We start from the raw sequence: 23,788 nt of genomic DNA, 5'->3' as shown, positions 1-23,788 counted from the left end.
TTGCTGTATGGGAGTAAAAGCTTGGTAGACTCAAGTTATCTCGTTCAGAAGTTGGAAGTAACAGGCATTTTAACGTACTAAGAATGATTGATGGTACAAAAGGATGGTAAGAATGGCAAGAGGGTACATGGAATGTAGAGATAGAGGCTAAGTTAGGAATGATCTCTATGGCTGGAGCTGTGTGTATAAACCAGCTTCACTGGCATGGGTTGTATGTGTCAAATGGAGGTTACTTAGGAGAATAATGTTCTCAGTCATTTAGGTTAAGAGGAGTAGAGGGAAATCATGGCTTTGATGGCGAGTTTCAGATTTTATTGATTTGAAGATAAGAGATGTAGAGGAAAAAGAGGAAGAGAATTGTTGAGGAAATTAGTTAATTTACATTGGCTAACAGACTGAAAGTCTATGATGAAGGTGCTGATATTCGTGAAGATTTCTGTGTGTGGTTTTTAGGTTGCTTTTAAATATTTTTTGTGCAGCTGCAATATCCAATATGTCAAACATAAAATGTGACGAGTAAAATCCAATCTAGAAATTAATTACCAGCCATTTATAATCACTTTTGATATCATGCATGGTCAGCTTAACTGCACTTATAAACAATGTGTTGAAAGTGTTTTCTATTCCTTCCAGATGGAACAAACTACAGAAAGGGATTCAGCTGTTACTTCTGGAAAACAGCAAGATTATACTGATCTTGTCTTCACTCCAAACATTTCTTCCACTAATTTAAGTACACTGGTAAGTGTCAATGAGAATCTTTCACTCTGAGCCTAAAAAATTGAGTCATATATTACTTCCACAATTTTGACTTATTTCAATTATTTCCTATTATTCCAACTGGAGCATAGGGCATCCATGAAGCACCTCTATCTAATTAATTCTATTGCTGGTCACTTTCTTCACCTCCAGACCTTTCCCACATTTATACATTATCCGTCCACTGTCCTCTGCTATATCTCTTTTGGATGTCCACACTTTCATGCAACCTGGGGGTTGCAATCAAGCAGTTCCTTTTGATAGCTTTGATAGTCTGTATTGAAGTGTGTCACTATTTGGACTTTGATTGGCTCTTGGTCTGTTGCCTGCTGTAGTCCTTAGTTCAATGTAACATCCAGCTATCTTATGTTCATAATCAACATAGTTATCAGTTTATGAAGACTTGTAGATGGTTTGTGGCCGTATGGGTAACTTACCACATTTTGCAGCCATGGAGGAGTACTGACTTTACTTTGATATTGAAAAGTTGAAATTTGGTACTCTTCAGTATGTTTAGATTCCTCAACCCAGGGAACATTTGAACATATTCTCAATTCATTTCCTTTCCAGATTAACTTATTGATTTAAATATATGAGATTTGGAAGAAAATAAGAAGAAAATAGAGGGTTGTTAAGGCAGACTTGCAAACTGAATTGTATAACAGTCTATAATAAAGATGATGATGTTCATGCAAATTTTTGTGTGAGGTTTTTGGTATACTATTTTATTTATGTTGCTGCAATGTCCAATGTATCAAACATACAATGGACATGTGACAATTTTAAATACAAACTAACAATGAATTCCTGTACATTTGTAACCACTTTTAATATCATACATGAACAGCTTAAAGGCCCAGGCAACTTATTTTGGAGTTTTATTTTCTTATATCATTTAATGCAAGATTAAATTTTAATCACGATACTGAAAGCTATATTGCATTATTTTTCATTGTTCAGGAGATACAAGTAGAAAACAGTTATAGTGCTTGAGCGAGTGATGTCACTGTTAAATTTCTATGAAACACTTTCCTGCTTTGTCAATACTTTACACTTTATTATATATAATTATATATATTATTACATATAATTATCTACCATACATGTTTCGAGAGCAGCTGCTCTCTTCTTCAGCGATGCCAAAACATCAAATTGAATCCTTGGACTTGATACATTTGTACAATACAATCATTCCTTGGACTTGATACATTTGTACAATAAAATGATGTGTCGAGGTTTTACTGTATATATCTTTTTTTATCGTATGGCTTTTAGTGCCAGGAATGTCTGAGGACATGTTCGGCTCTCCTAATGCAGGTATTTCATTTAGACCCCTATGGGCGACATGCGCATCTGGATATGGGATGATGATGATAAGGAGGTAGGGAGAGGATGAAACCCAGTGTTGGCAGGGAGCCCACTCCTCTCGATTACCATCAAGGGGTCTGCTCAAAGCTTTACGTCCCCGTCCAACGGAAGAATCACCATCAACAGCATCATATGCCATCACTACATACGAACACTATACATAGCGGTATCAAAATATTGTAATCATGATATATGCAATGAAAATAAATAACATGACTTTTATGCCATTTCATTTCATTCTTTACATCTGGTAATAATTGAAAACCTTTAAGGTCAGTTCTCTTATTGCTAATGATATGCATATACGGCGATAACATGTATTTTGGTAAAGATTCCGTAGACCCTTCGTAAACGATAGGTTAGACATACCACATGGCACAGCTCGAATGATGTCACAGAGTTTAGAAATTCAACACGGTGCGTCTTGGATGATGTTACAGAGGGCTATGCAAGGCTGCCAACGTAGAAACTAGTTTCAAGACCAGGCTAATGAAAAGATTGTTGGTTTAACTTGGTTAGGTCCAGTTTATACCAAGACAATTGGGCAATTGCTCAAGACTAGCAATTTGGACTAGCTCGTACATTCTCGCATAACAGGTTGCTTCTATTATATGATAGAGTATTGAGCTGTCTCTTTAAATTCAAAAAACTTTCGCGTATATTTTTCTTACATACAATCAATCTGTGCAGGAAAATTGTGGCCAAGAACGAATATTTTTTGATGATCGATGTGATAAAACTATAGTTTGAGGAATGATAGATGTGGGGAAATTTAACATTGGTTTAAATGGAACATTTTTGGGACTGAATAAATTGAACGATGAATACAGGAAAACAACAGTTATGGGAACAATGCCTTGAGGTTCTACTGTACTCCAGGTCTTTCCCAAATTCTTACATTATCCCTCCAACATCCTCTACCAGATCTTCTTTGGATGGCCATGCCTTTCTGCACCCTGTGTGTTCCAATCGAGTGCTTTCTCTTGATGGCTTCGTTAGTCTTTATTAAAGTGTGTGCTATCCATCAGCATGTGGACTTTAATTGTTACCTGCTGTAGTTCTCAGTTAAATATAACATCCAGCCATCTTCTGTTCATAATTCAACGTAGTCTACAATTTAAGATGACTTGCATATGGTTTGTCCAGTTCCTAAAGAGTGTTTTCTATTCCTTCTAGATGGAACAAACTACAGAAAGAACTTCCACTGTTACTTCTGGAAAACAGGATGATCATACTGATGTTACCTTTACTCCGACCATTTCTTCCACTAATTTAAGTATGCTGGTGAGTGCTAATGTAAATCTTTCACTTTGAGCCTAATTGAGTCATTTTGACACTTCCATAATTTTGTCTTAATTAAATTATTTCCCGTTATTCCAACTGGAGCATAGGGCATACATGGAGCACCTCCATGGAGTTCTATTGTTGGTCAGTCTTTTCATATCACTCTAGGTCTCCTGCCTGGTGGCCATGATCATTAAGGCATCCAAATCTATATCGTCTGACACTGTGGTTATTCGGTTCGAGTACCATTGGTCAAACAAATGTTCACCATCAGAATGTTGGCCAGCAGAGTGGGAGAGGTGGTGGTATGCAATTTCTAGTTATTAGCTTATGTTTCAAAAATCTTGGTGCAATTCCAAACCTCTCAACAGTGTTTATATGGAGTGGTGGCGTATGATGCTGTTGATGGAGATTCTTTCATTGGACAGGGATGTAAAACTTTGAGCAGAACCCATGGTGTTATTAGAGAGGAGTGGGCTACCTGCCAACTCTGGATTTCACCCTCTCCCTACCTCATTATCATCCCACATCCAGTCATGCAGGTCGCCCATGGGTGTCAAATTAAAAGACATGCATCCTCGGACATTCCTGGCACTAAAAGCCATACGATAAACAAAAATAAATACTCCTGGTCTTTCCCATATTCTTACATTATCCCTCCACCATCCTCTACCAGATCTTCTTTGGATGGTCATGCCTTTTTGCGCCCTGTGGGTTCCAATCTAGTGCTTTCTTTTGATGGCTTCGGTATTCTTTATTAAAGTGTGTCCTTTCCATCAGCATGTGGACTTCAATTGGCTTTTGTTCTGTTACCTGCCATAGTTCTTATTTAAATGTAACACCTGGCCATCTTCTGTTCAAAACCCTTAAATGCGCAATTTATTAATTTTAAATATAATGGTTTTTCATTCCAAAAGTAATACATTATTATCAGAAAATATTTTTAAAATGTTTGTCAAAATATATGCATATTTTTATTTATTTGGATCAATCAAAATGTTTTGAATCTTTTACGTACCCATATATGCAAAGCTATGGCTCATGGTATGGGTTACTGTAGTCACATCCTAGTTCGTGAATTATGGGCAACGGCTGAGTGGCCTAGTAAGTGGTCCTGAGAGTCGGGATACCAGTTGCTATGGAATGGGAGTGGGCATCTCGGACATATGCTGAGTCATGGCCCTCCTTGTGCTCAGGCAGCTAGGACTATACAATCCACCGGTGGTCCATAACCCGTTAGAGGAGAGATCCTCACTTGGACTATGTGTAAGTAGGGTAGCATCCTGCTTCATGAATTTACTGAGCTCAGAACATTTTAAGCAAGCCTCGGGCCTATGGGAGTAACGGAGTCCCATTCCCATTTGACAGGCGAGGGACTCCTTGGAAACAACTTGGCGAACGAAATGGAATTCGATGGGGAGCTATCAATATTAATGGGGCTTATGGAAGAAAGAAAGTAGAACAGGCTGAGTCAGCAAAGAGGATGCATCTGGATGTGCTAGGAGTAAGTGATATTTTGGTAAGGGGACATAAAGAGGAAGAGATATGAGATTATAAAGTGTACTTGATGAGTGTTAGAAAGGGTAGAGCAGAGTATGGGGTAGGGCTGTTTATCAGGAATACAGTTACACGCAACATAGTTTCTGTTAGGCACGTAAATGAGCGAATGATGTGGGTAGATTTGGCAGTTGGAGGAATTAGGATGAGAATTGTCTCAGTGTATTCACCATGTGAGGGTGCAGATGAGGATGAAGTTGACAAGTTTTACGAAGCATTGAGTGACATCATGGTGAGGGTCAACCGCAAGGATAGAATAGTGCTAATGGGCAATTTCAATGCGAGAGTTAGAAATAGAACTGAAGGATACGAAAGGGTGATTGGTAAATATGGGGAAGATATGGAAGCTAATGGGAATGGGAAGCGTTTGCTGGACTTCTGTGCTAGTATGGGTTTAGCAGTTACGAATACATTCTACAAGCATAAGGCTATTCACTGCTACACATGGGAGGCTAGAGGTACCATATCCATAATAGACTATATCTTAACCGACTTTGAATTCAGGAAATCCATTAGGAATGTACGAGTTTTCCAGGGATTTTTCGATGATACAGACCACTATCTGATGTGTAATGAACTAAGTATCTCTAGGCCTAGGGTAGAGAAAGTTAAATCTGTCTGCAAACGAATAAGGGTAGAAAATCTCCAGGACAAGGAAATTAGACAGAAGTACATGGATATGATTAGTGAGAAGTTTCGAACAGTAGAGAGTAAGCAGGTTCAGGATATAGAAAGAGAATGGGTGGCATTCAGGGATGCTGTAGTAGAAACAGCAAGGGAATGCTTAGGAATAACTGTGTGTAAAGATGGGAAAAGGTGAACATCTTGGTGGAATGATGAAGTGAGAGCAGCTTGTAAACGTAAAAAGAAGGCATATATGAAATGGCTCCAAACAAGGGCCGAGGCAGACAGGGATTTGTACGTAAATGAAAGAAACAGAGCAAAACAAATACAGTAGAAGTCCGCAATAGCGAGTACTGCATATAACGAGAACTCCGTTATACCGACAAAATTTTGCTGTCCCTTCAAAATTCCTATATTAAACTGTGTATTATACTTCGGTTATAGCGAGAGCCCTATCACTGATGCATCCGTTATTATGAGCGATTAAGCGCGCGTGACTTTTTCCGTTATCGATAATTATGCACCCCAGCAATTATGTTGCATGCAATCAATTATCTTCGGTATCGTTTCCCCGCTATGTTCACTAGCAAGTTCTCTCTTCGACATTCGAAGTTGATGTTGTAGTCTGTTAGTAATACCCGTCGACTGCTGTTCCGTAAAGAAAATTTGAAATGAAAGAGAACATATTTTTCCTAATAAATGCGTAAATAACGTGTCTGATAACAGTTCATAACTCATTAAAAATAAAGGCTGACTAAATGATCACTTAGTTTTAATGCTAAATACTGTAATTTAGTAAAAATGGTACACACCTCAAGATATGGCAGAGTACATAATTGATTTCACAGGTTAGTTTATATTTTCTCGTGTCTGGTTAAATTACGGAAAGGTTAGTATCATGTAAATTTATAGCGAGAATGTTATCATTTCTCTACTGGCGCTTGAAGTATGTTATCGTATGTAGAGTACGGTTAAGTTAGGATAGGTCTGTTTGAATGAGGAAACAAACGTTTGCCACAAAATCCGATCGATCATCTTTGGTATGGTATAGTTTTCTCACTATGTGAATTTGCGAGCTCTCTCTTCCACATTCGAAGGCGATGTTGGAGTCGATTAGTAATACCTAATGACTGCTATTCTCTGAAGAAAATTCGAAATGAAAGAGGATAACAAGTTTTCATAATAAATGCGTAAATAACGTGGCCGATAGCAGTTAACTCGTTCAAAATAACGGCTGAAGTAAACGATCTCTTAATTTTAATGTTATATACTGAAATAAGAATGTGATAAGCTAAAGTTATGGCAGAATACATCACTGATTTCAGAGGGTAGTCCATATTTTCTCGCGTCTAGTTACATTTCGGAAAGGCTATTGACATGTAAATTTTAGCGAGGATAACTCATTTCTCTACACGCGTTTGAATTATGTTTTCATGACACATATACGTTTGAGTTAGGTGACGCCATTTGAAGAAGAAATCTCTGGAGTGATACCGTATTTCTCCTAATCCAAGACGACGTTTTTTCCCTCAGAATCTCATGCGAAAAAACAAGGGTCGTCTTGCATTCGCGGCCTAACAGTAATGAATACCACTGGCAATTCTCGTGGTAATCACGCTGCTTCTTTTCACCCCCGCACGCGCACGCACACACAAAATTCGTTGACAAACAACCGACTCTTTGTTATACATCGCTAGCCGTGACAACCGGTTGTACAGTGCGTGTGTGTAACGCCACTGGAATTAGTGAAGAGAGAATCACATTCTATTATCCTCTACAAAAACGTTTCTCAGATCTGCAGAATGACATCAAAATATGCGAGCCTTCGAATTCTTAGAAAGGCCACGGCTACTCAGTGGCAGAGTTATAACGCGTCTAATGTACCTGACTCTTAGTAAAATTAAATTTTATAGACAGCAAGAATATTTTCGTGATGAATAGTCCTAAAGATACGTGGAAATAGGTATTGCCAGCAAATGTTCAACGGGTTCTCGTCGATATTATGATTCCAATTTTATGTTATTGGTTATTAAACACTCGGAAATGTAGAATAATCGTGCAGCCGCAAGAAAATATGGCATAGGCCTAACTAAAGCCATTATTTGGCGTCAGCGTGAAGACAAAAATACAAAAAATGCATTGAGTGGTCTGCAACAAGGATGCTATAAAGAAATCGAAAATGAAATTATGAGGTACCGGTATGTGCACGAAAAACACAAAGGCGGAAAGGCCATACCGTGGCACAATAAAATCGTTCGTTGACCTTCAAAGTCTGCGATTAGGCCTATACATCGCTAGCCGCTGAAGTTGGACAAACCCGGTAAGCTAGACGTGCGTGTAGTGGTAGCCGGTTATATCTGTCACTGAGTAAAAGTACCTTAACAGTTTTATAGACAGCAAGAATATTTTCCTGACGGATCGCCATATTATAGAGACACATGGAATAGATATTGCCGGCAAATTTTCAACGGGGTTTCTTCGGTATTAGGATGCCAATTTTAAGTTAATGGTCATCAAACCCGCGGATATAAAGAATAGTTGTGCAGCCGCAAAAAAAAATGCGGCATAACGAAAGCCAATGTTCGGCGTCGAAAATAGCATAAAAATGCGTACTGTACAACAAAGGCATTCATATGATTTTTGAAGGAAAAAGTGGAGATCGTCTTGCATTGGGAGAAATATTTTTCAGAATGAAATTACACACACTTTCACGTAGTTTCGCATTTCGAAAAATAACAAACAAGTAAGTCGTAGTGTGGATATCATCCACGGAAACGCAAGTTTTGAACAAACTGATTGCCGTTTCATACCGATTTTAATGTGTATGGGGAGTTTTCCGACTTTTATACAAAAATCGGATATAACGACAATCCGCTATAGCGAGTAAATTTTCCGATGTTGAGAAATCTTGCTATAACGGACTTCTACTGTAGTTGTTGAATCCAAAAAGAAGTCGTGGGAAGATTTTGGGTATAACCTGGAAAGGCTAGGTCAAGCAGCAGGGAAACCTTTCTGGACAGTAATAAAGAATCTTAGGAAGGAATGGAAAAAGGAAATGAACAGTGTTTTGAGTAATTTGGATGAACTCATAATTGATCCCAGGGAATCAATGGAGAGGTGGATGGAATATTTAGAAGATCTTCTCAACGTAAAAGGAAATCTTCCTGGTGGTGTTGCGAACAGCCAGGCTCATGGGGAGGAGGAAAATGATGTTGGTGATATTACGCTTGAGGAAGTGGAAAGAATGGTAAATAAACTCCATTGTCATAAAGCAGCAAGAATAGATAAAATTAGACCTGAAATGGTGAAGTATAGTGGGAAGGCAGGGATGAAATGGCTTCATAGAGTAGTAAGATTAGCATGGAGTGTTGGTAAGGTACCTTCAGATTGGACAAAAACAGTAATTGCACCTATCTATAAGCAAGGGAACAGGAAGGATTGCAACAACTATCGAGGTATCTCATTGATTAGTATACCAGGCAAAGTATTCACTGGCATCTTGGAAGGGAGGGTGCGATCAGTAGTTGAGAGGAAGTTGGGTGTAAACCAGTGTGGCGTCAGACCACAGAGAGGCTGTCAGTATCAGATTTTCAGTATGTGCCAGGTAATTGAAAAATGCTATGAGAGGAATGGGCAATTGTGTTTATGTTTCGTAGATCTAGAGAAAGCATATGAGAGGGTACACAGGGAAAAGATGTTCGCTATACTGGGGGACTATGGAATTAAAGGTAGATTATTAAAATCAATTGACCGGGCGAGTTGGCCGTGCGCGTAGAGGCGTGCGGCTGTGAGCTTGCATCCGGGAGATCGTGGGTTTGAATCCCACTGTCGGCAGCCCTGAAGATGGTTTTCCGTGGTTTCCCATTTTCACACCAGGCAAATGCTGGGGCTGTATCTTAATTAAGGCCATGGCCGCTTCCTTCCAAATCCTAGGCCCTTCCTATCCCATCGTCGCCATAAGACCTATCTGTGTCGGTGCGACGTAAAGCCCGTAGCAAAAAAAAAGAAGAAAAATCAATTGGAAGGCATTTATGTTGACAACTGGGCTTCTGTGAGAATTGATGGTAGAATGAGTACTTGGTTCAGGATACTTACAGGGTTAGACAAGGCTGTAATCTTTCACCTTTGCTGTTCGTAGTTTACATGGATCATCTGCTGAAAGGTATAAAATGGCAGGGAGGGATTCAGTTAGGTGGAAATGTAGAAAGCAGTTTGGCCTATGCTGATGACTTGATCTTAATGGCAGATTGTGCCGAAAGCCTGCAGTCTAATATCTTGGAACTTGAAAATAGGTGCAATGAGTTTGGTATGGAAATTAGCCTTTCGAAGACTAAATTGATGTCAGTAGGTAAGAAATTCAACAGAATTGAATGTCAGATTGGTGATACAAAACTAGAACAGGTCGATAATTTCAAATATTTAGGTTGTGTGTTCTCCCAGGATGGTAATATAGTAAGTGAGATCAAATCAAGGTGTAGTAAAGCTAATGCAGTGAACTCGCAGTTGCGATCAACAGTATTCTGTAAGAAGGAAGTCGGCTCCCAGATGAAACTAGCTTTACATCGGTATGTTTTCAGATCAACTTTGCTTTACGGGAGCGAAAGCTGGGTGGGCTCAGGATATCTTATTCATAAGTTAGAAGTAACAGACATGAATAATACCAATATAAATGGTCCGTTATTGGACATTATAAATTTTCCAGCTAACTCATTCCTGGTTGCCAGCGTTTCGCCCTCTGTGCTAGGCTGGGCTCATCAGTTGGTACCTAGCACACCTACCAAGACGCATGGCTAGTGCATACCGTGGAGGCCACTGCGTAGGCCAATTGTAGCCACCGGCAGTGCCAATGCACTATGGGACACTCTGTCTCACTACTAAAAATTGATGCCTGCTTGGTCATCAGATAATACAGATGTTGATTCCCATAGGGAATCTGTAATATTTGTTCCGAATGAGTAAACACGAAACGCTGGCAACCAGGAATCAGTTAGCTGGAAAATTTATAATGTCCAATAACGGACCATTTATATTGGTATTATAAATTTACTCATTCGGAACAAATATTACAGATTCCCTATGGGAATCAACATCTGTATTATCTGATGGCCAAGCAGGCATCAATTTTTAGTAGTGGGACAGTGTGCCCCATAGTGCATTGGCACTGCCGGTGGCTACAATTGGCCTACGCAGTGGCCTCCATGGTATGCACTAGCCATGCGTCTTGGTAGGTGTGCTAGGTACCAACTGATGAGCCCAGCCTAGCACACGAGGGCGAAACGCTGGCAACCAGGAATGAGTTAGCTGGAAAATTTATAATGTCCAATAATGGACCATTTATATTGGTATTATAAATTTACTCATTCGGAACAAATATTACAGATTCCCTATGGGTATCAACATCTGTATTAACAGACATGAAAGTAGGGAGAATGATTGCTGGTACAAACAGGTGAGAACAATGGCAAGAGGGTACTCGGAATGAGGGTATAAAGGCTAATTTAGGAGTGAAGTCGATAGATGAAGCTGTACGCATAAACCGGCTTCGGTGGTGGGGTCATGTGAGGCGAATGGAGGAGGATAGTTTGCCTAGGAGAATAATGGACTCTGTTATGGAGGGTAAGAGAAGTAGAGGTAGACCAAGATAACGATGGTTTGACTCAGTTTCTAATGATTTAAAGATAAGAGGTATAGAACTAAATGAGGCCACAGCACTAGTTGCAAATAGAGAATTGTGGCAACGTTTAGTAAATTCACAGAGGCTTGCAGACTGAACACTGAAAGGCATAACAGTCTTTAATGATAATGTATGTATGTATGTATGTATGTATGTATGTATGTATGTATGTATGTATGTATATGCAAAGCTGTATGATTACTGTAGCTATTACCACACGTCAATCTTAGGTACGTCCTTATTCACAAAATCTCCGCGGTAAACAACTTTTTATTTGTTTTACTTTAACTGTTTAAAGTTTACACTTCACTCCAGCTGATTACCAAAAAAAGTCATAAAAGTAAAAGATTGTTTGTCATTTTTTATTACAGTAGCGACCACTAGCGAGTTCGTCTGCGAGATAGAAATAAATGCACACTTGTAAAATCGTAAAGCCAATATAACTAGCAAGTAAATTCTCCTTTTCACTAATGCAATGCTTTGCATTTAAGGGATAACATAGTCAGCAGTTCATGAAGACTTGTAGATTGTTTTGTGACCTTATGGGTAACTTACCATGTTTCATAGCCATGAAGGAGTACTGACTTAACATTCTTATTGAATAGTTAAAATTTGATACTCTTCGTTATGTTCTGATTCCTTCATACAGGGAATATTAATTCTCCACTTACTTTCCTTTCCAGATTAACTTATTGACTTACGAGACTTGGAATAAAAAATGAGGAAGAAAAAAGAGGATATTTAAGGCAGGCTTGCAAACTGAACACTGAAATGCATAACGGTCTATAATAAAGATCATGATGTTAGTGCAACTTTGTGTGTGTGCAGTAGCAGTGATTGGAAATTAGAAGTTTGGGGGCAAAAAAAGTACACACAAAAAAGTACCTGGGTTTGTGGGATATAGTGTGTGTGTGGGGGGGGGGGGTGGGGGGGGGGGAGGATGTACATGTAAACTGGAAAGAAAAAAAAGCTCCTAAATGGTACAATTTTTTTGCTTTACTTCGCACCGACACAGATAGGTCTTATGGCGACAATGGGACAGGAAAGGGCTAGGAGTGGGAAGGAAGCAGCCGTGGCCTTAATTAAGGTACAGCTCCAGCATTTGCCTGGTGTGAAAATGGGAAACTACGGAAAACCTTCTTCAGGGCTGGCGACAGTCGGTTTCGAACCCACTATCTCCCGAATACTGGATACTGGCCACACTTAAGTGACTGCAGCTATCGAGCTCGGTGGTACATTTTTTAATGCTCTCTTAGCGAATTTTGACAGAGAGGTAAAGATTGAGAGTTCACCAACTTAAGTACAGTAATAATAGATTTCTGAGATTTTGATTCAACTATCCAGTAAAACCTTTACCAAAGGAACAATATTAAATATTACAATTAAATAGAAGTACGGCGTGATTATAAAATTAAAAAAAAAATCATTTAGTATATAACTATACACTAAGAAACTAACAGACACTAAAGAGACTGCCAGACTGACGAGTGTCCATGAACTTGGCAGAAAAAATTCTACCACTGTTACCCTTCCTTACAGTGCATGCAAAGTCTCCACTCCTTATTGTATAAATCAACTAGCCGCGATGGACAATGTTTTGTGCATATTATCGTTAATAATTTTGTTAATAATTAATGAAAATATTGGAAAGAATTAGCTGATAGACAACAGGGCTTATACAAATGTTTTTTTTTCAAATAATTCCTTGTTTCAGCGCTAAAATGGGATAAAAACGTAATGTTTTCTCCACAAAGTGGGGGAGCAACTGCCCCATCTCATCCCCACTACTGTGCATGTGACTTTTCTGGTATATTGTTTGGTTTATGCTGCTGCAATGTCCAATGTTTTAAACTTAAAATGGTCATGTTGTGACTATCTAAATACAATCTAAGAATGAATTACCTGATATTTATATCATATATGTAACCGCTTCTGATATACCTGTTTAGCTTATCTGCACAGACACACAGTTTGTTAAGAGTGTTTTCTATTCCTTCCAGATGGAACAAACTACAGAAAGAACTTCCACTGCTACTTCTGGAAAACAGGAAGATCATGATGATGTTGCCTTCACTCCGACCATTTCTTCCACTATTTTAAGTACACTGGTAAGTGCCAATGTGAATCTTTCTCTCTGAACCCAATGGAGTCCTCTTGATACTTCCATAATTTTGACTTACTTAAATTTTCCTGTTATTCCAACTGGAGCATGCGTCATCCATGAAGCACCTTCACCGCGTTCTGGTGTTGATCAGTCCCTTCATGTCATTCCAGGTCTGCCTGCCTTGTAGCCATGATCATTAAGGCATCAAGTCTGATACTGTGGTAAGCTGGTTTGAGTCATGTTGCTCAGAGAAACGTTCGGCATCAGAATGTTGACCGGCAGGGTAGGAGGGGTGGTGGTATGCAATTTTTAATCATTACATTGTGTGCCAAATGTCTGGATTAATTACAAACCCCTGAGCAATGTTTATATTGGGTTAGGACATAGTAGTGGTGGTGATGATTATTGTTTTAAGAGGAAATACAACTGGGCAACCATCCTCTAAGGTGACAGCATATGACGCTGGTGGATGAAGACATAAAGCTTTGTGCAGACTTCTTGGTGTTATTCAAGAGGAGCGAGCTACCTATTGACACCGGATTTCACCCTCTACCTACATCATTATCATCATCTCACATCCAGACGTGCAGGTTGCCAATGGGCATCAAATAGAAAGGCCTGCATTGGGTGAGCTGAACATGTCCTCAGAAACACCCAGCATTAAAAGCCACATGATAAAAAAAATTCAAGGTCTTTCCTACATTCTTACATTATCCCTCCAATGTCCTATACCAGATCTTCTTTGGATGTCCACACCTTCGTGTATCTTGTGCATTCCAATTGAGCTCTTTCTTGTGATGGCTTTGGCAGTCTTTATTAAAGTGTGTCTTATCTACTGCCATGTAGACTTTGATTGGCTTTTGTTTTGTTACCTGCTGTATTTCTTAGTTGAATGTAACATCTGGCTATCTTCTGTTCATAATTCAATATAGTCTGCAGTTAGTGAAGACTTGTAGATGGCTTGTGGTCTTATGGGTAACTTACAATGTTTCATGCCGTGAAGGAGTACTGACATTACGTTCAAATTGAAAAGTTCAAATGTGGTATCCTTGGATGTGTTTTGATTCCTCCACACAGGGAACATTTGAACAAATTCTCCATTCACTTATCTTCCCAGATTAACTTATTAATTTAAAGATAAGAGATTTGGAAGAAAATGAAAAAGAAAATAGAGGGTTGTTAAGGCAGGCCTGTAGACTGAACTCTGGAGTGCATAACAGTCTATAATGAAGATGATTGTTTGTGCAAATTTTTGGGGCATGGTTTTTTATATATTATTGTATTTATGCTGCTCAATGTCCAATGTGTCAAACATAAAGGGAACAGGATGTGATAATTTAAATGTAATGAGAATGAATTATTTATATTTATATTTATATATTTATGTTATTTATATCATATTTACAACCATTTTCAAAATCATACATGCACAGATAAACAGTTTGTTGAAAGTGTTTTCTATTCCTTCCAGATGGAAGAAACTACAACAAAGATTTTGGCTGTTACTCCTGAAAAACTGGAAGATCATACTGATGTGGCCTTAATTCCAACCATTTCTTCCACTAATTTAAGTACATTGGTAAGTTTCAATGTGAATATTTCACTCTAAGCCCAATTGAGTCATCTTGACAATTTCTTAATTTTGATTTATTTATATTATTTCCTATAATTCCAACTGGAGCATAGGACATCAGTGAAGCACCTCCATCGAGTTCTATTGTTGGTCAGTCTCTTCACCTGACTCCAGGTCTTTCCCACATTCATACATTACACCTCGACCATCCTCTGACAGAACTTCTTTGGATGAACATTCCTTCATGCACCCTGTGGGTTCCAGTGAAGCCATTTCTTTCCATGGTTTTGGTAGTCTTTATTAAAGTGTGTCCTATCCATCATCATTTCGACTTTGATTGGCTGTTGTTCTCTTACCTGCCATTTTTCTGTTCTTCTGTTGATAATTGAGTATAGTCAGCAGTTTATTAAAACTTGTAGATGGTTTGTGATCTTATGAGTTTTCCATATTCACAGCCATAAAGGAGCACTGACATTGGTATTGAAAAGTTTCAGTTTGGTTTCCTTGGATGTGTTTTGATTCCTCCACACAGAGAAAATTTGAACAAATTCTGCATTCACTTTCCTTATTTCTCTTAATCCCTCTGAGTGGGAGCAGTCACAGCATGCACACGCTACAAGTCGTTGTAGGAGGAGATGGCTACTCTTCACAAGTTTGAAGCATGAAATGTGAGATATTAGAACTGCTTTAACTCAGTAGTTTCAGTGAATATGCACTCAAAATGTTCTTACAGTATAATACACTCCTTGTACTCTACATCACAACATCAATCAATCAATCAATCAATCAATCAATCAATCAATCAATCAATCAATACTGATCTGCATTTAGGGCAGTCGCCCAGGTGGCAGATTCCCTATCTGTTGCTTTCCTAGCCTTTTCCTAAATGATTTCAAAGAAATTGGAAATTTATTGAACGTCTCCCTTGGTAATTTATTCCAATCCCTAACTTCCCTTCCTATAAATGAATATTTGCCCCAGTTTGTCCTCTTGAATTCCAACTTTATCTTCATATTGTGATCTTTCCTACTTTTATAAACGCCATTCACACTTATTCGTCTACTAATGTCATTCCACGCCAACTCTCCGCTGACAGCTAGGAACATACCACTTAGTCGAGCAGCTCTTCTTCTTTCTCTCAGTTCTTCCCAACCCAAACATTGCAACATTTTTGTAACGCTACTGTTTTGTCGGAAATCACCCAGAACAAATCGAGCTGCTTTTCTTTGGATTTTTTCCAGTTCTTGAATCAGGTAATCCTGGTGAAGGTCCCATACACTGGAACCATACTCTAGTTGGGGTCTTACAAGAGACTTATATGCCCTCTCCTTTACATCCTTACTACAACCCCTAAACACCCTCATAACCATGTGCAGAGATCTGTACCCTTATTTACAATACCATTTATGTGATTACCCCAATGAAGATCTTTCCTTATATTAACACCTAGATACTTACAATGAGCCCCAAAAGGAACTTTCACCCCATCAACGCAGTAATTAAAACTGAGAGGACTTTTCCTATTTGTGAAACTAACAACCTGACTTTTAACCCTGTTAATCATCATACCATTGCCTGCTGTCCATCTCACAACATTTTCGAGGTCACGCTGCAGTTGCTCACAATCTTGTAACTTATTTATCACTCTATAGAGAATAACATCATCCGCAAAAAGCCTTACCTCCGATTCCACTCCTTTACTCATATCATTTATATATATAAGAAAACATAAAGGTCCGATAATACTGCCTTGAGGAATTCCCCTCTTAATTATTACAGGGTCAGATAAAGCTTCACCTACCCTAATTCTCTGAGATCTATTTTCTAGAAATATAGCAACCCATTCAGTCACTCTTTTGTCTAGTCCAATTGCACTCATTTTTGCCAGTAGTCTCCCATGATCCACCCTATCAAATGCTTTAGACAGGTCAATCGCGATACAGTCCATTTGACCTCCAGAATCCAAGATATTTGCTATATCTTGCTGGAATCCTACAAGTTGAGCTTCAGTGGAATAATCTTTCCTAAAACTGAATTGCCTTCTATCGAACCAGTTATTAATATCGCAAACATGTCTGATATAATCAGAAAGAATGCCTTCCCAAAGCTTACATACAATGCATGTCAAACTTACTGGCCTGTAATTTTCAGCTTTATGTCTATCACCCCTTCCTTTATACACAGGGGCTACAATAGCAACTCTCCATTCATCTGGTATAGCTCCTCCGACCAAACAATAATCAAATAAGTACTTCAGGTATGGTACTATATCCCAACCCATTGTCTTTAGTATATCCCCAGAAATCTGATCAATTCCAGCTGCTTTTCTAGTTTTCAACTTTTGTATCTTATTGTAAATGTCATTGTTATCATATGTAAATTTTATTACTTCTTTGGCCGTAGTCTCCTCCTCTATCTTGACATTTTCCTTGTAACCAACAATCTTTACATACTGCTGACTGAATACCTACTTCTGTCTTTTGAAGATCCTCACAAACACACTCCCCTTGTTCATTAATTATTCCTGGAATGTCCTTCTTGGAACCTGTTTCTGCCTTAAAATACCTATACATACCCTTCCATTTTTCACTAAAATTCGTATGACTGCCAATTATGCTTGCCATCATGTTATCCTTAGCTGCCTTCTTTGCTAGATTCAATTTTCTAGTAAGTTCCTTCAATTTCTCCTTACTTCCACAGCCATTTCTAACTCTATTTCTTTCCAGTCTGCACCTCCTTCTTAGTCTCTTTATTTCTCTATTATAATAAGGTGGGTCTTTACCATTCCTTACCACCCTTAATGGTACAAACCTGTTTTCACATTCCTCAACAATTTCTTTAAACCCATCCCAGAGCCTGTTTACATTTTTATTTACCGTTTTCCACCGATCATAATTACTTTTTAGAAACTGCCTCATACCTGCTTTATCAGCCATATGGTACTGCCTAACAGTCCTACTTTTAAGACCTTCCTTTCTATCACATTTATTTTTAACTACCACAAAAACAGCTTCATGATCACTAATACCATCTATTACTTCAGTTTCCCTATAGAGCTCATCTGGTTTTATCAGCACGACATCCAGGATATTTTTCCCTCTGGTTGGTTCCATCACTTTCTGAATCAGCTGTCCTTCCCATATTAACTTGTTTGCCATTTGTTGGTCATGCTTCCTGTCGTTCGCATTTCCTTCCCAATTGACATCTGGCAAATTCAGATCTCCCGCTACAATCACATTTCTTTCCATATCGTTTCCCACATAGCTGACTATCCTATCAAATAATTCCGAATCCGCGTCAGTGCTACCCTTTCCCGATCTGTACACTCCAAATATATCAAGTTGCCTATTATCTTTAGAAATGAGCCTTACACCTAGAATTTCATGTGTCTCATCTTTAACTTTTTCGTAGCTTACAAATTCTTCATTCACCAGAATGAACACTCCCCCTCCCACCCTTCCTATCCTATCTCTACGATACACACTCCAGTGCCGTGAGAAAATTTCTGCATCCATTATATCATTTCTCAGCCATGATTCAACTCCTGTTACAATATCTGGTAAATATATATCTATTAAATTACTTCATTCTATTCCTTTCCTTACAATACTTCTACAGTTCAACACTAACAATTTTATGTCATCCCTACTTGATTTCCAGTTCCCTGTTCCCTTATCACCGCTCCCTAGGCCATCCCGTTTCCCTGAATGTACCTCCCTATTACCCTTCCAAACAAATTTCCTAACTTATACGTACCACTGCGGTTTAAATGAAGGCCATCTGAGCGCAGATGGCTATCTCCTACCCACCCATTAGGATCTAGAAATTTCACTCCCAGTTTCCCACATACCCAGTCCATAGTCTCATTTAAATCCCCAATCACCCTCCAGTCAGTATCCCTTCTACACATTATTCCACTAATAACAATCTCCGCTTTCTTAAACTTCACCCGTGCTGCATTTACCAGATCCCACACATCTCCAACTATGTTGGTACTTATATCAGCTTGCCTTACGTTGTTGGTACCAACGTGAAACACTACCACCTTCTCCTTCCCCTTCTCCCTCTCTTCTACTTTCCTCAACATCTGCCTCAACCTAATTCCTGGATAACACTCTACCCTGGTACCCTTTCCTCCACACACCTTCCCCACGTGTCTAACGATGGAATCCCCCATGACCAGAGCCTCAACCCTACCCACATCATTTGATCCCCTCCCCTCCTGGTCAGCCCTATCTTTCCTGATAGCTGCAGAAGCTACTTCCTCCTCCCTTTTCTCCTTCCCATGACCCTGTTCCACCTGTCTTTTCCTATCCTCTACTCTACGTTTTCCTTTCCTACCTTTTCCCTTCCTCCTACTTCCACACATCTCACCAACAGTTCCCTGTCCCTCATCTTCCCTCTGTTGTTCTACCTGTAGTGACTCGTACCGATTTCGCACAGACACCTGTCCTGAATTCTGATCCTGAATAGAGCCCTTAGCCTGCAATCTCCTTCCCCTTAGAACATTAGACCACCTGTCTTCTACAACTCCTCCCTTTCCTTCCCCTCCCTCTTGTACACGTACTGTAACCTGTACATTGTTTGAGGGAGTCCTATCTTCCTTCCATACCTCCTTCTGAAGCACTTCGGTAGACTAAACTTTCCACTGGCAAGCAATGGCACCTGCTAAAAGCCATACGCCATTTCATTTTTCATTTCAATGAGTTATAAGTGAAATGATGGTCACCATCACCCGAGTCTCTCCACTGTAAGGCATGCTCGGAATAGTTGGCTGTTGACAGTCGGTGCTCTGTTTTTTCGTAATGATAAAGTAGTTATTTGGTTGTGAAAATTATTAACTTTGTATGTGTGATCCATTTACTGTGATAAACATTCTGTATTCAGTCATTGCAGACGTAAAAAAAAAAGAATTACATTGAGTATTTCTGTTGGTGTTGGTAGGTTACCAATGTTTACATTGTTTCGATTTTGGATTGGTGAAAAGAAGAAATATTATTCCCTTATTTTTGTTTAAATATCTGAAGTCTAGTTTTGTTGTTTATTACAAGGAGTTAGATATGATAAAGACAGCTTCTTGATCACTTTTACCATCTATTACTTCAATTTCTATATAGAGCTCTTGTGGTTTAATCTGCACCATGTCTAGAATATCCTTCTCTTTGATTAGTTCCATCACTTTCTGATTTATCTGTCTTCCAGGTTAACTTATTTTACCATTTGTTGGTCATACTTTTTGTAATTCACGTCACGTCTATTATCCGTGATCAACCACTCTAATCACATTCCTTTCAGTGTCATTCCCAGATATCTTATCAAATAATTCTGCATCAGCATCAGGTGATGTATATACTACAAAACAGTTGCCTATAATCATTAGCAGCGAGTCTTATGTCTAGAATTTCATGTTTCTTATCCTTCATTTTTTTCATAGCTTACACTTTCCTCTTTCACCATTATGTATACTCCCTCTCCTACTGTTCTCATGCTGTCTCCATTTCCATGAGAGAATTTCCATATCCATAATATCACTTCTTAGCCATGATTCAACTCCTAATACAATATCTGGTAAATATATATGTATTAAATTACTTAATTATATTCCTTTCTTTACAATACTTTTACAGTTTAACACTGAGAACTTTGTCATCCTTACTGCACTTCCACCTCCCTGCACTCTCATCACTGCTCCCTAGTTCAGCCCATTTCCATGAATGTACCTCCCTATAACCCTTCTGAACAAATGACCTAACATATAGATACCACTATGGTTCAAGCGTTGGCCATCTGAACACAGATACCTATCTCCTACCAACCCAATTAGGATCTACAAATCTTGCTCCCAGTTTCCCACATATCCACTGCATAGTCTCAGTTAAATCTTCGATCACCCTCCAGTCAGTATCCCTCCTGCATGATATCCCACTAATAATCTCCACTCCCTTAAACTTCTCGTGTGCTGCATAAACCAGACCTCACCTATCCCCAACTATGTTAGAATGTACTGTATTCCTGCTTGCTGTGCATTGTTGGTACCAAAATGAAAGCTACTTCTTTATCTTTATGCTCTTTCTTCCCTTCTACTTTCCTCAACATCTGCCGTAGCCTAATTCCTTGATAACACTGCACCTCTCTCTCTCTCTCTCTCTCTCTCTCTCTCTCTCTCTCTCTCTCTCTGATGTTCCCCATGACCAGAGCCTCAGCTCCAACTCAATTATTTTTGGAGGAGTTAAGTACAGCATGGCAAATGAACTATTATTGAAAGGTTGCCAATGAATATTATTTGGTATTATTAGATGGAGATTTCCACAAAAGGAGAACTAAACAGTTCACTTAACCTGGAAGACATGTCTGACATACCTCAACCTGCCAGCAGTTTACTTAGTTTACGTGTACAGGTAAGTAATAGTTGAGTAAGAAAATATCATTTTCTGCTACTCTTTCTATGTTTGTCCTGTGTTCTTTGTTTTCTTCCATCTGTATTACCTTCTACATTTCTTGTTCTTTTCCTTGTTTTACATTTATCTTTTTTTCTCCTTATCCTTCACTTCCCACATCTTGAATGGCTCCTCAACATGTGTAATTGGGGCTGGGAGGACAGGAAGTAGAAATGAACATATCATGGGCTGAGAAGAACCGGGAATGATGAGAAGTGAGCTCATCTCTAGATACAGTAGTGGATGTCCTTTTGTGTTTTTATATTTTTTCTTCTCTTTCTTATTGATAAACAGATTCTGCTAAAAAATATTTAAGCTGTATAAACATGAAATATTTTGTCTGGCTCCTTAACTGAATGGTTAGCATTATGGCCTTCTGTTCAGAGGGTCCCTAGTTTGAGTCCCAGCCAGGTGAAGTTGAGGACTTTCTTCTCACTTGGGCACTGGATGGTTGTGTTCGTCTCAATACACTCCATTTTATATACAAATAACGCTTCACACTGCTAACTGCTGGAGAGACATGCAATAATTGATACATCCCTCTACATCATGTGGGCAACAGGAAGGGCATTCAGCTGTAGAAAAGGGCAAAGTCCACTAGTGCAACATTGTTTGCGCAAATAACAACACTAAAAAATTACTGGTAAAGATCTGTGTCTGCCTTGTCAATACTACTAAAAAGCTATTTAATCTATATTACAAGTAATGAACTTCATTCAAGTTTCGTATTGACTTGAAATATCTAAGATAAAATTATAAAAGAATTTAATTGTATAAAGTCCACCTGTTCAGTACAGGTTTGCCATTTGGTAAATGGTCTTTCTAAAATGCTACATAGGACACGTTTCGACCTAGCCTCGAGGTCATCATCAGCTAAAATAACACAAAGATGAAAACGTATACAAAAACAGTGATACAAAAAAAACTTTAGACAAAATACAATCAACAAATTCAGTGAAAATCTATGTTTAAAATGTTCATAGCTTCAATCTTGGACAAATTTAGTTGTACTCCAGCCAACCAATAGTTGTGTTAAATACAGTTGAACCCACACCTGTTACAACAAAATTCATCCAAGATTGAAGCTATGAACATTTTAAACATAGAATTTCATTGCATTTTGTAACCGCAATGGGGATAATTACGCCTACACATATAAATAATAATAATAATAATAATAATAATAATAATAATAATAATAATAATAATAATAATGATAATAATAAAACTGACACTTAATATGAAAAATGAAATTGTAAAATAACACAGAAACGGTGGATATACATCAAAACTTGGAAACGTGACTGAAACTTCTAAATACGCAAAATCAAATCGTACGCTGGGAACTTATAAGCCGAATAATGACAACTGAGAAAGGATTGTGGAAGGTGCAGGTACCCTATGAGGTCCATGGAAAGGTATGGTGTTATGGGGGAGAAAAGACTCACAAGAATCACCCTCTAGCACAACTATATTAAAAATAACAAACGAAAAATTACAAGAAACAAAGTTAAATCACAGAGATACTTAACACTTTTGACAAACAGATACAATTATGAATCCAAAACACAAATGAATGGATTGTTGATTTTTTTAAAAAGGTGAAAGGCTTGAATTTACAAACAGTGGGAATCTAGGGCAAACTCAGACACATTGAATTTAAAACTTTGAAAATGACATTAAGCAAGAAAATACTGAAAGGCAAAGGAATTAAGTTAAACGAAATCAGAAAACATTGAAATGGCAATAGAAATGGCACTTACCAGTAAGGAGGTAGGGTCCCCGGAGGGGAAACCCTCGAGCACAACCGCACTCGAGGACGGTCAGATGGAATAGACGCCGCCTAATTGCCTCCCGCACGCGAAGCGGCCTAAGGCCGGAAATTGACTAATCACAATCCACCAATGGGAAACAAATTCCACTAGATTCCCGTTTGCCAATACAATTGCATGACATATATGGTCATTTCCTGGCCTAGTGATGCGAGAGGAATTACATCACCTATTTCAACATCGGTAACCGCATGTGCGGTATAGCATGTTTCACAACTAAAGCACCTTTACCTTTACATCAGATTACAATTTTGACATACAGAATTACAAAAAATAATTTTCAAATAATTCTTCAAGAAATTCTTGAAGTTAGAATGTCCCAATTGTCTTTTCTTCATGTTTGCTAACATTAATTTAAATGATCAATTACATAAAATTTACATACAAAAAAAAATCACTTCAAAACAATTCTCGCATCTTGCAATGTTCATTTACAGTTCCATATGCACTATCTTGATGTTCCCTAAAAAAATTATTACAATTTTAAAAATATTCCAGCAGAGTCCAGAGTTCTTATTTCTTCATTTCTCACAATACAAAACATTAAAAACAAAAATGAAATCCTGCTTTCCTTTC

General features: G+C 38.5%; 1 protein-coding gene across 1 annotated transcript in view; it reads left to right on the top strand.

Annotated features, from left to right (window-relative positions):
* The first annotated feature begins 3,366 nt into the window (after positions 1-3,366).
* LOC136880867 (myosin-3) overlaps positions 3,367-23,788 on the top strand; it is a 299,781-nt gene continuing 279,359 nt past the window's right edge. The window contains exons 1-4 of the mRNA XM_067153408.2: positions 3,367-3,411; positions 13,267-13,374; positions 14,842-14,949; positions 21,240-21,341. Coding sequence (XP_067009509.2) covers positions 3,406-3,411; positions 13,267-13,374; positions 14,842-14,949; positions 21,240-21,341 — 324 coding nt within the window. The 5' untranslated portion in view covers positions 3,367-3,405. The remainder of the gene's footprint in view (positions 3,412-13,266; positions 13,375-14,841; positions 14,950-21,239; positions 21,342-23,788) is intronic.

Source organism: Anabrus simplex, chromosome 9 (assembly GCF_040414725.1).
Source record: "Anabrus simplex isolate iqAnaSimp1 chromosome 9, ASM4041472v1, whole genome shotgun sequence".
Lineage (NCBI taxonomy): Eukaryota > Metazoa > Arthropoda > Insecta > Orthoptera > Tettigoniidae > Anabrus > Anabrus simplex.
Note: the sequence above shows the minus strand (reverse complement) of the source record. Positions and strands in the feature narration are given on the sequence as shown.